The 13,812-nt window shown below is 28.8% G+C and overlaps 1 protein-coding gene across 6 annotated transcripts in view; it reads left to right on the top strand.

Moving 5' to 3' along the window:
• Window positions 1–12,277, top strand: part of LOC145247503 (uncharacterized) — a 1,258,807-nt gene extending 1,246,530 nt beyond the window's left edge. For 4 of the 6 annotated variants that reach the window (XM_080109320.1, XM_080109319.1, XM_080109316.1 and 1 more), the window contains one exon: window positions 11,826–12,277. In XM_080109320.1, the coding sequence (XP_079965446.1) occupies window positions 11,826–12,016 (191 nt within the window). In that variant the 3' untranslated portion in view covers window positions 12,017–12,277. The remainder of the gene's footprint in view (window positions 1–11,825) is intronic. The other 2 variants (XM_080109318.1, XM_080109317.1) reach the window with 1 other exon arrangement.
• Window positions 12,278–13,812: the final 1,535 nt, after the last annotated feature.

Here is a 13,812-nt window from a genome sequence, read left to right as displayed (position 1 = left end):
GTGGTTCAAAAAAAGATAAGAGAAAAACCTACGAAAAGAAATATTGGTGTATGCCAAAAGTTATGGAAAATTACCGAGTAGAATTTTAATAAAAGAAAAAACAATAAAATCAATTTGCTGTTCAGAAATCGTAAAATTTGAATGACATTTTACATCAAGCCAAGTTTATTGTAGAAGATTATCTCCCTTCTTCTAGTATGAAAAGCAACACGCTGGCTTGTCATTTGGAGTTTGTAGATAAAAATTAATTCCGATCAATATCTTGTTTATATTTCTATTTTATTGTCTTAAAAATAAAATATAAGTTGAGGCAAAGTTGGATACCTCCTCTAGTATATAAATAACACCGTTGGATTTAAAAGTCTCGTTCGGCATGTCATGTATTTAAAAAAAATTTTTTTTTTAGATCACATTAACTAAAAAAAAACCCTACTAACATGAGAAGCCTGTGCATGTCTGGCTGCAAACTATTTATTGGGCTATTAGACCTAGGAACTTGAAATTTAGTAGAAATGATCTTCAAACGTGAACCAGTTGTCTGTATGAAAAGTTTTGTAATTTTTTTTTTTTTTTTTTTTTTTTTTTTGTATTTTCACCCCAAACAAGTCACAGTGTCACTTTGATGTAGGGGGCTACTATCTGGGACATAATTGCAGGGATACTATGTAGGGAGTTGAGCAGCAAGATGACTGTTTACATTACACTTGAATTTCTGTATGTCAGAACAATCGGGGGAAACAAGAACCTGAAAGGGAATTTCAAAGTGTAGCAGTTCTGGGGACGAAATTATTAAAGTAGAGGGCTTTCTGGCATCTGGGGATCTCTACTGTGTAGGGGTGGGATTTTGTTGCTTGTTGGGTTTGTCGGAGGTATTTACGTTGAGGGGGTTACAAGGGCTTGTAGTTCGTCGGAGAATCGACCATTGAAAAAGGGATGCAACATTTTGTCTGGGACTGAGGCTGATGCCTAGCTGACAGTTCAAGACCAATTAAGTGTATTTTTAGTCTGTCGTGATTACAGAATTCTAATTATGGTGTCGTGTTCGACTTTGGAACGATTCAATTTCAAATACTGCTTTCGAACACTGCTTTTGCATCTCATGAATTACTGGTAGGTTGAGAGATAAGATGTGTGAAACACGTGTAAGACAATGGAGATGGATGAGAACTCGGATGTGGAGAAAGTATGTCTGGATGGAAAAGCTATTGATGCTGTTCAGAAGTTTTGTTACCTTGGTGATACCGTTGGTGAATAAGGTGAAGCAGCTGCTAAGTGTGATTGCAAGCGTTCGGGGTGGATAGAATAGCATAAGCACTGTCAACCGAAATGAAGAGTCTATCAGGCATGTGTACACAATGTGATGACATATGGAAGTGGAACTTGGCCAGTCAGTGAGAGTTGAGGATATGTGTTGCATGGAGAGAAATGATATGAGAATGATACAATGTGTGTATAATGTAACTCTTAAAGATCAGCTGAGTTCCGGTGACCTCAGAGGAAGATTAAACCTGGACACTTGCCAATCTGACTTGGGGTTAGTTGTAAGTGAAGTTTGGTTAATTCTTTTAAGTTTACAAACTAGTAAAATAAAAAAAGTTACCATGGAGAGAATTGATATGAGAATGATATGATAAATGTGTAATGCTCTGATGAAGATTGGAAGGACTGTATAAGGTGATGTGTGCAGTACAGGAGACTTTGATGGTATGGTCATGGTAAATAAATGAGTTTTTGGATTATTAGATGTAGAACAGTTAATGTAGTCATATACCTTACAGGGGGAGGCAAATGACAAGGATGGACTTAATAGTGAGATAAAACTTGGCCACAGATAGATTAGTTTGGAAGTTAGTTTCTGAAAAAGACTGTAACATATGAGAGTATGTAAAACATATTACAGGGTTCACACAGACTTGAAAAGTCCCTGAATTTTGACTTTTTGCCTTGAAAAGGCCTTATTTTTATGTTTACCTTGAAAAGTGCTTTGAAAATATGAAAAATGCTTTGAAAATATGAAAAATGTCTTGAAAATATGAAAAATGTCTTGAAAATAAGGAAAATGTCTTGTGAATACCTTGAAAGGCCTTGAAAATTGTATTCTTTATGTCCAGTAAAAATTTGTGTCTAAATATTGAAAATAAAATTGAAATAAATGTTGCTCTATTTTTGCTTCTATTCATAATTTAATCTGGGAGGGGGAGTGCGGTTACCATGAATAAAAATGACTGCCTCCCCTCTAAGAAAAAAAAAAAAAAGAAAAGAAAAAATTGTGATAATCTAAAATGAGTTTGGGCCAAAAAATAGGGACAAGATGGTAGCGATGTTGGTTACTTTTTTGAATCCCTGTTGATTGTAAAACACCCCAAATTTTGCTTTGAAACGTTTAGTTTTTTTCTGGAGAAGTCCTTGAAAAACTTGGAAAAGTCCTTGAAAATGGACATTGAAAATCTGTACGAACCCTGTGTTTAACCAAATATGAAGATGATTGGGTGATCTCTTTTTTATGGATGAGAATGCAGTTCAAAAGCTCAAACATTATTATATAAATTATTAAAAATACAAATATGAGAGTATGTACGTCATTTTTTTTTTTTTTTTTAAGTTAATTTTGGTCATGTGATGGGGTGGGGTGATGTTACTTTATTATGGGGACTCATTTTTTTTTTTTTATTTCAATTATTTTCTCGAACGACAGGCGGGCATGTCTTCTGCCAATTTGGGGAATGCATGATAGTACTGATGATGATGCTCCCAGAATGGAATGGAGATGCGCTTCCAATTCTGGAATATTCCTTGCTTTCTCTTATAATAAACTGCATTGAGTTTTATTTTTACCCCATAATCTGCGAACATTCCTTGGGCTTGTTTGATATTTTGCCACCATGTCATGTGGATTTAAAAAAAACAAACAAATGAAAATCTGTTGAAAGAATTGCCATCAATTCTTGAATGTTGAAACTGATCTTTGTTCTCAATTTTGCATCGTTAACATTTTTTTTTTTTTTTTTACTTACAAAACATTTCGAAATGAACTATAAAAACCAATTTTAATAAAACTGAGAAAAATACAAATGCGAAGAATATACAATTCTGAATTTTTTAGATGAGGGCTGATTGTTTGTATTGTTTTGATTGAACTATTGTTCTCATCTTAAGTGTTATTTGTGCACCGTTTTGGTCGTTGTAGCCTTCGACTCTCATCAGGCATGTTGGTCGTTATCTTAGAAAGAAAAGAGAAAAATTACTGGCTCGTAGACGACAAAAATAATACTTTAAATTTAAAATGTACTTTGAATAAATCTCTTGCTACACAGCTCCCCACTTAGGATGCCTCCTATAAATCTGTTTTCTAATCACCCTAGCCTCTTTCATCTCCGTGACAATATGCCTTGGTTGGGATGTATAAAAGTTCAAAAAAAAAAAAAAAATAGTCAACTTGTTTATCATAATGTAAGTATCATGTTATAGTTCTGAATTTTTTAGATGAGAGCTGATTGTTTGTATTACCTGTTTCTTTTCCAAAATGGCGACCAACATGTCTGACAAAGGTCGGAGGCTACACCGTTGTGCAAATAACACTCAGGATGAGAACAATATTCTGATTAAAACAATTAATACAAATAAAATCTATCTCTATTTTTTTTTTTTTTAATTTTTGTTTTGGTCCAGCAGAGTTCCTCCTATATTAAAAAAAGAAAAATAAAGAACTTGATCAATACAGATATTTCCTTAGTTTTGTTTTTAATATAGGAGGAATTCTGAATAAGACCAAACCGGGGAGACAGGAAGAGGAGAAAGCAACAACCTCTGCCATGTTTATTAGATTTATAGAGACAATCGTGGCTGCGCCTATGAATATATTTGAAAAAAATTTTTTTTTTCCTTTATAATTGTCTGAAACCTTATAAGATTTATATATACTTTTTAAAAAATGAAGTGGCCCTTCCCCACTGCCTTTTAGAATTGTTGATCCATCTGTCTGTGTGTCGTCAATGAATGTCCATCATAATCTTTCACGTTGTTTGCATTTATTGTCGTCTGTCTGTGTGTCTCGTTTGTATCTAATGTCCAAAACATAATGGACAAATGTTTTTTGTTTTTTTTTCTTTTTAATTGACAAAATAAACTTTTTTTCCCTTTTGTTTTGATTGGTCTCTGACAAAAAATAAAATCTGCTCTGCTACTTTTTTTTTTTTTTTTTTTTTTGCTGTGTCTTTAGTTTTCATATTTTGCAATTCACTTTTTTATTTTTATTTATTTAAATTTGTTGCTTTTTTTTGTTAACATTTGAAAATGAAAAGTAAGATATCCGTTAATATAGACTTCATATTTAATTTAATATATTTGATGTAAGTCACGATTTTCTTTGTTTTTATTAAATATAACTATTTTTTTTTAAATAATTAATATTTATCTATTACAATTTTTAAATAATTAATATGTATATATTGCAATATTTAAAGAGTTTTTAAAACTTGTTCTAACTTTTCACATTAAATATAAAATTCTAATTAAAAAATTCTGTTAATTTTTTTTCAATGTTTATTGCTTTTAAAAACCTGATTTGTTTGTTTATTATTATTTTTTATCTGCTTAATATTTTTTTTAGCTTTATTGCTTTTTCTCTTTCTTTATATGTCTCTTTCTTCTGTTAATCTTTATTTCTCTACATTTGTTTTTCACCGTTTTATTACATCTGTTTGATTGGTATCTGTCTATATACACCTGTCTGTTTTATCACTATGTCTGTCTGTCTCTCTCTGTCTTGCTCTCTCTATATTTATCTATCTATCATATATATATAATAAAAATTACAATTAAATTTACCAAAATGATCCAAGATGGTAAAATTAAAGTATATTATAAATATTAAAGAAATAATATTTATAAAATTATCTCAGCCAGATGTAAAAGCTTGATAAAACCAAATAGGAAATAGAGCTTATAATATGAGCAAACAGTTAATAAAATATGTTAAAAAACACTTTGAAATCGGTTAAAAAAACATATTTAATCTGAAAAGGAAACACTAGATAAGTGGATAGTCCTTAATCTGTGGAGTTAGTAGGGTAGGAATTAGCAAAATGCGGGATCGGATTTTGCATGCAAAAGTATTTGATGAAACAACAAATAAGTCAATATATGTATATATATATATATATATATATATATAAATAAAAACTATAATTATTAAATTATAAACTATAATTATTAAATACCTACAGACACTAGTGTTTCATCCTTTTGGGAATCATCAGTGCAGGGTGTCACGATTAACACCAGTCGATAGATTCGAACCAGGCAACAGAAGCCATCTCTGTCTTCATTAGCAAGGACCTAATCCATTCGGCTACTGTTAACCACGAGAAATATTGTTGAAATTTAAACATTTATTTTTTTAAATATTATTTTTTTTTTACGTCAGTCAGAGTAATCTAATCATTATATGATGATCTGTGCATAAGAGCTAAATTGACCGACTTTTTATTTCGATTGAAAGTGCTCAATGATAAGAAACGAGTTTCTTAAAGGGCTGACATAATTATTTATATATATATATATATATATAATCTCATTAGCTCTGTTTATCTGTTTATCTCTCTTTCTACGTCTATCATATATATATATATATATATATATATATTTCAACCTTTAAAAATATATTCAAAGTTCTTTGTTGGAAAATTATTTTGCTAATAAGTCAGTTAATCTCTTGCAATCACTGTATTAGTTTACTTTCAAAAATTGACACTAGTTCTAATTTAAGTTCTTCACCATGTTTCAGTGATTTAAAGACAAAACAGCATATTAAATCATTTCAGCAGTGTTGATCAAACACCACCTCCCTTAAAAAAACGTTTCAGATATCTGATCTAATTTCTCGCTCCATATTAATATGGATGATCTATTCATGTTATTAAAATGTCTTCTTTATATGTGCCATTCTTCTTGCCTTCCAAAAAGAAAGTGCTTATTTACAAAACTGCCGTATTTTATAGGATTCCAATGAATCCATTATATTATACGGTCCTGGATATGACCTTAAACTATATCCGATGGTGAGGGCCCCAGCTTGCAGGCCTTAGGGAGTGTGGAGCCACCCTTTAATTGCCATTGCTCCCAGGTCCACTCTGACCCGGAGTGGTAGCACCTGTTAAGGTCCCAACTATGGGTTAAATAGAATACGACTTAAAAAAACAAATATACTATATTAAAAAATCGTTCTTCAAAATCACCAGATTCGGCATTAAATAACCTGAAAAGGGTTGATATGCCGTAAAACAACCAACTAACCAACCATTATCACTCTTCCTTTTTTTGGTTATTAATATATTTTATATATTCACATTATTTACTTATAGTATTTTTATATTTATTATAGTTTATTAAAGTTAAAATTATAGTGTGTGTGTATATATATATATATATATATATATATATATATATTTATTTGTTTTTGGCCAGGGCTCTACATTGCGAGTGAAACAGTCGCATTTGCGAGTGATTTTTCAAAATGGCGACTAGAAATAATGAAACGCTTATCTTTTGGCGATTGTATTTCTTTCACTGACAATCTTCCAAAGCTAACTACTGAGTGGAAAATATTTGTTCAAGTTTTTTTATTTTTAATAAAACGAACAAAGTCAAATTATTTAAACAATAAAAGTTTAATAGAACAATATACTCCCTTTTTAACGAAGGCTGTTTAAAAAAACATTTGAAGAAATTAGAATGTTTATATCTTCAAGTATCAACATAAAATTTGTTGTATATTTAGAATTACACTTATTAAAAAAAATACAGAAAAATTTTTATTATGTACATACTCGTCACAGAACGAAGATGTCATATTCTAAAAATCATGTGGGTTTGGCTAGTAAACGAAAATATTAGTTGTCAAAGGTCAACTAAAGATAAATTTACCCATAGAGCCCTGTTGGCGTTTTTTAGCGATATTAACAACTTTGAAACGCTTATTTTTTAAGTTAAAATTATATAGATATATAATTTTAACTTAAAAAATAAGTGTTTCAAAGTTGTTAATATCGCTAAAAAACGCCAAAAACAAATCATATATATACACACACGCATATTATAATCATATTATATATATATATTATATTATATATATATATTATATATATATATATATATATATATATATATATATATTATATATATATATTTTTTTTTTTTTTTTTTTTTGAAAGAGATGAGTATTGGATGAAGAGAGCTTGATATGGATGTCTAAAACGGTCCTAATTATCGGGCTTGAAACCGACGGTACCAATGACTTATTTCATAACTTTCTGTACACAAAATACAATATATATATATATATATATATATATATATATATATATATATATATATATATATATGTTTGTTTACTACTGTCTATATCTACAGGCATTTATTTATGAAAAATAACACTTTTATCATTAAGGATGGCTAAAATAAATACTTTTCTTCCTCTGGTTATCCTAAACCAGCCTTATAACAGTGAAACAGCAGGAGTAGATAGGAGTCTAAAATATAGATTTAAATGACATTAAGACAATTGTCTGTAAATATGCTTAGAAAAAAAATGTTGATGAATCCAACAGAAGGAACAGAAAAACAGTTTGAAACTGAACATGTGCAAATCATTAGGAAGGGACATTGAGGACAGATGTACATCCTGTTGCCGTTGCGGGTTTATTATTATTATTGGTTCTAGTCCAGAATTGCCCTATATTAAAAACAAAAATAAAGAAAAAAAATCTGTATGATGTCCCAACCCATGATAAAACGAAAGTATCATATTTCCAAAATTGCGTAACTCGGTCAAGTAGTTTTATTTTTTATATAGAAAATAATTTTTAAGCGATTAATGGGAATTAGTAGGCATTACAACAAAAATCTCAAAAGTTTGAATTATTGGGTTATCTACTTTTTGTTTTGGGTTTTCTTTCTCATAAAATTCGATTTTCTGATTTAAAAATAAAACTATCTGATCAATTTACGCGGTTTTTGGAATATATTTTCATTTCATCACAGATAAGTACATCAGTATCTTCATTTTTATCTTTTTAATATGGTGGAAATTGTGAACAAGAACCGGATTCTTTCTAGAATCAGGTGCTTACTGGAAAGCCAACATTCATAGTTTTATTATATTTATTTAAACTTGTATAGTATTCAAGAGAACTGGAAAAGCTTATAAAATCATTGTTCGTTATAGGCATCCAAATTAATATCATAATTCATTATAGGCATCCAAAATTAATATCATAGTTCATTATAGGCATCCAAATTAATATCATAGTTCATTATAGGCATCCAAAATTAATATCATAATTCATTATAGGCATCCAAAATTAATATCATAGTTCATTATAGGCATCCAAATTAATATCATAGTTCATTATAGGCATCCAAATTAATATCATAGTTCATTATAGGCATCCAAATTAATATCATAGTTCATTAAAGGCATCCAAAATTAATAATTCGTTGTAGGCATCCAAATTAATATCATGGTTCATTATAGGCATCCAAATTAATATCACAGTTCATTATAGGTATCCAAATTAGTATCATGGTTCATTATAGGCATCCAAAATTAATATTATAAATTCATTATAGGCAAAGCCTGGGAGGATGGGCGTTCTACAATAGCACAGAACTAAACTCCGATTGCAAAATCAAAAGGGACCGGATCATTACAGGAATGGTCTAATCCCTGCTGATTTTCGGGGCCCAAGATAAAAATCCCTAGCTGAGTTAACTGGGTGTTTGATCGTGTGTGGTCTGTTCTGACAAATCAACATTCAAAGTTCAAACCAACCAATGACATTTGGTTTTGGCAGAGAATACACAATTACACTGTAATTTATTAAATGTCTTTTCGTTTTTAAATTTTTGGATTATTCAGACTTTTGTACTCATCTTGAGTGTCATTTTCACAGCGTTTTGGTTGAGATTACCTCTGATCTTCAAGTACATCTCATTGAACTCTAGATTCTGTACGATATTTTGAATGAAAGTTCTTATTTAATACACAAAAGGAGCTTGTTCTCATTCTATCAGCCATCACGGGTCTTTGCTGTGAATATAAGTACCAAGTAATAATCAGTCTAAAAAATAAATGAGTCATCACAAGTTGAAATTTAAGGGAAGTTCACTATATTTTCCCAATTTTTTAACACTAAACTCTAAGCTGGTTTGTAATGACTAATATTCTTTTATAATTAAATAAGAAAAGTTTATTTTTCATGAATAAATGTTTGGTTTGATTTTTGTCTCTAATCGTTTGTCTGTTTTATCAAAACTCTGAAGAACATAGGTTATCAATCCAAGAACTAAGTTTCCATGATGCAAACTATTGATTTCAATTAATGCAGTTCACTGTAAATCCCAAAATAAATTACTAAATAAATTTTAAGCAAATAAAATAACTTTTTGAATATTGCATTTCATTCCAGATAAATGCATTGGAATTTCTGAATTCATAAAAACAAACCCCAAAAAACAAAAGGAAGTAATAACAAGAGAAAGAATGATACCTTTATAAAAAAAAAAAAAAGATTAAATTTTGTTTAGATTAAAATTTTATCAAAACAATCAAAAAGAAAAAAAAAAAGAAGAGTTATCACAAGTTAAAATTGGAGAATATTTTGCTATATTTACCAGTGTTGGGACGATTAATCAGAATCAGGAATCGGAAAAATCAGAATTTCTGGGGTATCTGTATTGGAATCAGAAAAATCTGTGTCTATTTTTTGAAGCCAAAAACGATTCCTTTATGTTTTTTTGTTTTTTTTAATTAAAAAAAAAACAAAAAACTTTCACTTCAGGTTGTAATGATAAAATAACAAATATTTATTGATTTAAAATTCCAGTAAAACTAAAATATATAGATAACCCCCACCTCAAAAGTGTTTTTACATTTTAGAAAATATATACATAAATATTTTTTAGAGATTTATAAAGAATCGGAATTGGTAATTTAGTACAGAATCAGTAATTGTATCGGAATCGGTAAAAATATTGGAATCGTCCCATCACTAATGTATACCCATTATCGTACTTGAAACTAGATTAGTGTCGGATGCCTAATAATAGTTGATGCCAAAGAACTACAGATTGTTAAATTCAAAAAACTTTAATTAGATTGAGTTCTGGATGACAACCCAAAAAACTTATATAATTTTGACATCTGCTTTCTGTTTCGCAGAAGTCATGCCGGTGTATACCGAGAAAAAGTCAATTCTGATGTTTACATAATGGTTTCCAGTTTCCTTATAATTAAAAATTTAACGTTAATTTGTTTTTTTGTTTTTTTTTTATTTTTTTTTTTTTTAAAGAAAAAAACTTTAGATATGAAACTTTAGATGTGTTTTTTATATTGCAAATACTTGAGTGAACTTGGATCCAGAATTCCAGAATTTTTTCTTTTTCTTTAATGTGAGGTTAATTGTTCTTTTGTTTTGTGTGTGTGTGTGTGTGTGTGTGTGTGTGTTGTTCTTTTGTTTTGTGTGTGTGTTGTTTTTTTTTTTTGCTAAAATAAAATTTGAAATATTTATTTTATATTAGAATTACTCTATTGAATCGGACTTCAGAATTTTCTTTTTTTTTCTTCTCTTGTGTGAATTAAAGTCAACTTTTATTTTGAGAACAGTCTTCCTGTATTTTCTGCATATCTGTAATCGGAACTGATAACACCTCAAAATAGTCCCTTCATTTTTTTTTATTATTATTCACTATTTGTACTTTGAAGGGATTTATTGAAAAAAAATATAAAGGATATTATTAAAAAGTATACAAATAAAATAACAAACTCATTTGCATTTTAATAACAAATTGAATTAGGATTCAGAATTTTTTAAGTAAATTTCAGGGCTATGAGAGGGATAAGCAAGGGAAACTTTCATGGTCATCTGCAAGCATTTCTTCTGGCACTGATAAATTAATTTTCAAGAATATTCTTTATTGGATACTTTTTTTATGATCTGTAAAAAAAAAAAAAAATTAAGTAAAGAGTACTTTTCATGCAAACTTTTAAAATACATTTTTTTTAATCGAGTCTGGAAAAAAAACAAGCAAAAAAACACTTCAAATTAAAGACTAAACAAATATTTTGATTCTAACATAATTTATTAAAAATTCTGGATAAAAAAAAAACAAAAAACATTTAAACATAAAGACTAATTTTTGTGTAAACTTTTAAAATCCATTTTTTAAAATATAAAACGAGTCTGAAAAAAAAAAAAAAGCATTTCAAATTAAAAAACTTAAAAAAAACAATATTTTGATGACCTTATTTATTAAAAATTCCAAAAAAAAAAAAAAGCATTTCAAAGTAAAAACTAGTTTTTTTTTTATGTAAACTTTAAAATGAAACTGGAATTACTTAAACATTAATTAGAAGGTATTTTTCTTTGGTATAACACCAACATGACTTCTGCTAAACAATCAAAATGACCCAAGTTTTTTTTTTTAATTGAACCCTATAGATATCTAGCAACAAAAATGGAGAAATGTCAAAAATTTGAAAAAAAATTTTCTTTTATTTCTAATAAAATAAATATTTATGAAAAATAATTTCACACTTGTCTGGTTTTTTTAATCGTTAAATCTTAAATTTAATTATAATTTATCTCTTGGCATAAAATAACCTGAAACGGATTAACATGCCGTTAAAAACCAGTTTATATTGGATTTAGGTTTTTGTTGGAGTCAAAGCAAAATCCTTCTCATGTAAGTATTTTTTATTTTGTTTGAATTATTGTACCACCATTCTTTCTCAAATTTCTAAAACCATTATTTTCCTTTTTTTCCAGAAAAATTACTCAAAAAGAATGCCTCCATGTCATTTCGTTACCAACAAGAACTGTGGAAAAATCTTCCTGCCCATGCCACACTTCCCCGGGGAATCACCAACCCAACCACCATTATCGAAGGACCACCTCACCCATCAGGAAATAAAAAACGTAGCTGGTTCTCATTCACAGGGAAAAAGTCTAAACGTTGAACAGCATTTCGTGTGGCGTAGGTCCATACTGCTTAGGCAAATGATATACACACGATATAAAAGAAAAAAAAAAATTTGTTTAAAGTAATAATAAAAAAAAAATAGAACAAAGCTCAAAAATGAAAGATGAGACCAGTGAAGAAGCTTTAGTAAAAGACACTTTTTTGCAAAAAAAAAAAAAAAAAAAAAAAGTGGATTTTTTTTTTTTTTTTATTATTATTCTTGTCCAGAATTCGCCATATATTAAAAAACAAAAATAAAGAAAAATCTGCATAATAAAATGAAAATATCATATTCCAGAAATCATAAATTGATTCAGTAGTTTCATTTTTAAATAGTAAAATCAAATTTTATGAATGACAGAAGAGGGACTGACTTTATCTCCATTTTGAGGTGGGGGGGGGGAATCTCCAGAAACAAGGGAGATAACTCAACAATAATTCGAACTTACTAGATTTTTTTTTTTGTTTGTAATACCTATGAATTCTCATTTATCGCCTAAAAATGATTTTCTTCATAAAAATAAAACTACTTGCTTGATTTATGAGTTTTGGAATATGCTATTTTTCGTTTTGTCACAGATGCATACATCTACATATTTTTCTTTATCTTTATTTATTAAAATAGGTGGAATTCTAGACAAGAGCCTTTTTTTTTTTTCAATGAGTCTTTCATGGTTAATGGTGGCTCAAAAAAGTGATCAGTAGAAAATGCAGTGGAGCTGGATTGAAAATGTTTTTTTTTTCTCTCAATATAAAAAAAAACAACAAGACTTTTATTATGTCAAATCATAAACTGTATGTTTTGACAGATGATTGCTTTTTTTTATTTTTACTGAGAGAAGAATTTAAATTAATATATATATATATATATATATATATATATATATACTTACAACAAGAAGAAAAATTTAAATAAAAAAAGAAAATCCTAACCTACACACACAACCTTCGCCCCAATCTGCCCACTACCATCCTTGGCCCATCTTTCTGTTTTGAGCAATTAAAGGATACAAATGCTTCAAAGACTAAAAGCTAATGTGCCGTTCTGTTGTCGAGAGCCTGGAAGTTGCTCGGAACAGAAGTAGCCTTTTACTATTCGTTGCAGTTCTGCCGAACGATCATTAGAAACAACATTTTGGTTTCATTATAAAAGACATTATCAAAAAACATTTTATTTTGAATCGATAAAATTAAAAAAAAAAAAAACATCCACAAAAACTGGGAAGCAGGAAATTCAAAATAAAAATAAAAATTTTAAATGACGCAACAGACTTTAGGGACCATTCTAAGTTTGAAACAAGCTTATACATTTTTTTTTTTTTTTTTTTTTTTTTTTTGAGGATAAGAGATTAAAACAAAAAAAAAATACTTTAGCTGTAACAGGGTGAAGAAACAGTTTTTGCCTTGTTAATTTGAGCAAAGGGACACTTCATTGGAGCTATTTGGTTCGCGTATTTCTTTTTCTTTTTTTTTTCCATTTCTTTTTCCCCTGTTTAAAGCGAAAAACGTGAAATCATAAACAGCAAATGAAAAAGATTTTTTTTCTTTCTGCGTAGTCATACATTTAAAAAAAAGGGAATGAGTTTTAAAAAAATTATATGAAAGCAATGGAATGAATTTTGTTCATATTATGTATTCTCTTATGGAAAAAATTTTTTTTCTTTTCTCGACTGTATTTAAAAACAAAATATTTTTTTTCTTTTAAATCAGTTATTGAGTTTTAATCGAATTCTATTTGATAAAGATATGAAACTTAACATAATACTAATAAATGGCCATTTCTTCTCCTCTTCC

This window comes from Euprymna scolopes, chromosome 25 (genome assembly GCF_053919585.1).
Source record: "Euprymna scolopes isolate OS-2025 chromosome 25, ASM5391958v1, whole genome shotgun sequence".
Taxonomy (NCBI): domain Eukaryota; kingdom Metazoa; phylum Mollusca; class Cephalopoda; order Sepiida; family Sepiolidae; genus Euprymna; species Euprymna scolopes.
Note: the sequence above shows the minus strand (reverse complement) of the source record. Positions and strands in the feature narration are given on the sequence as shown.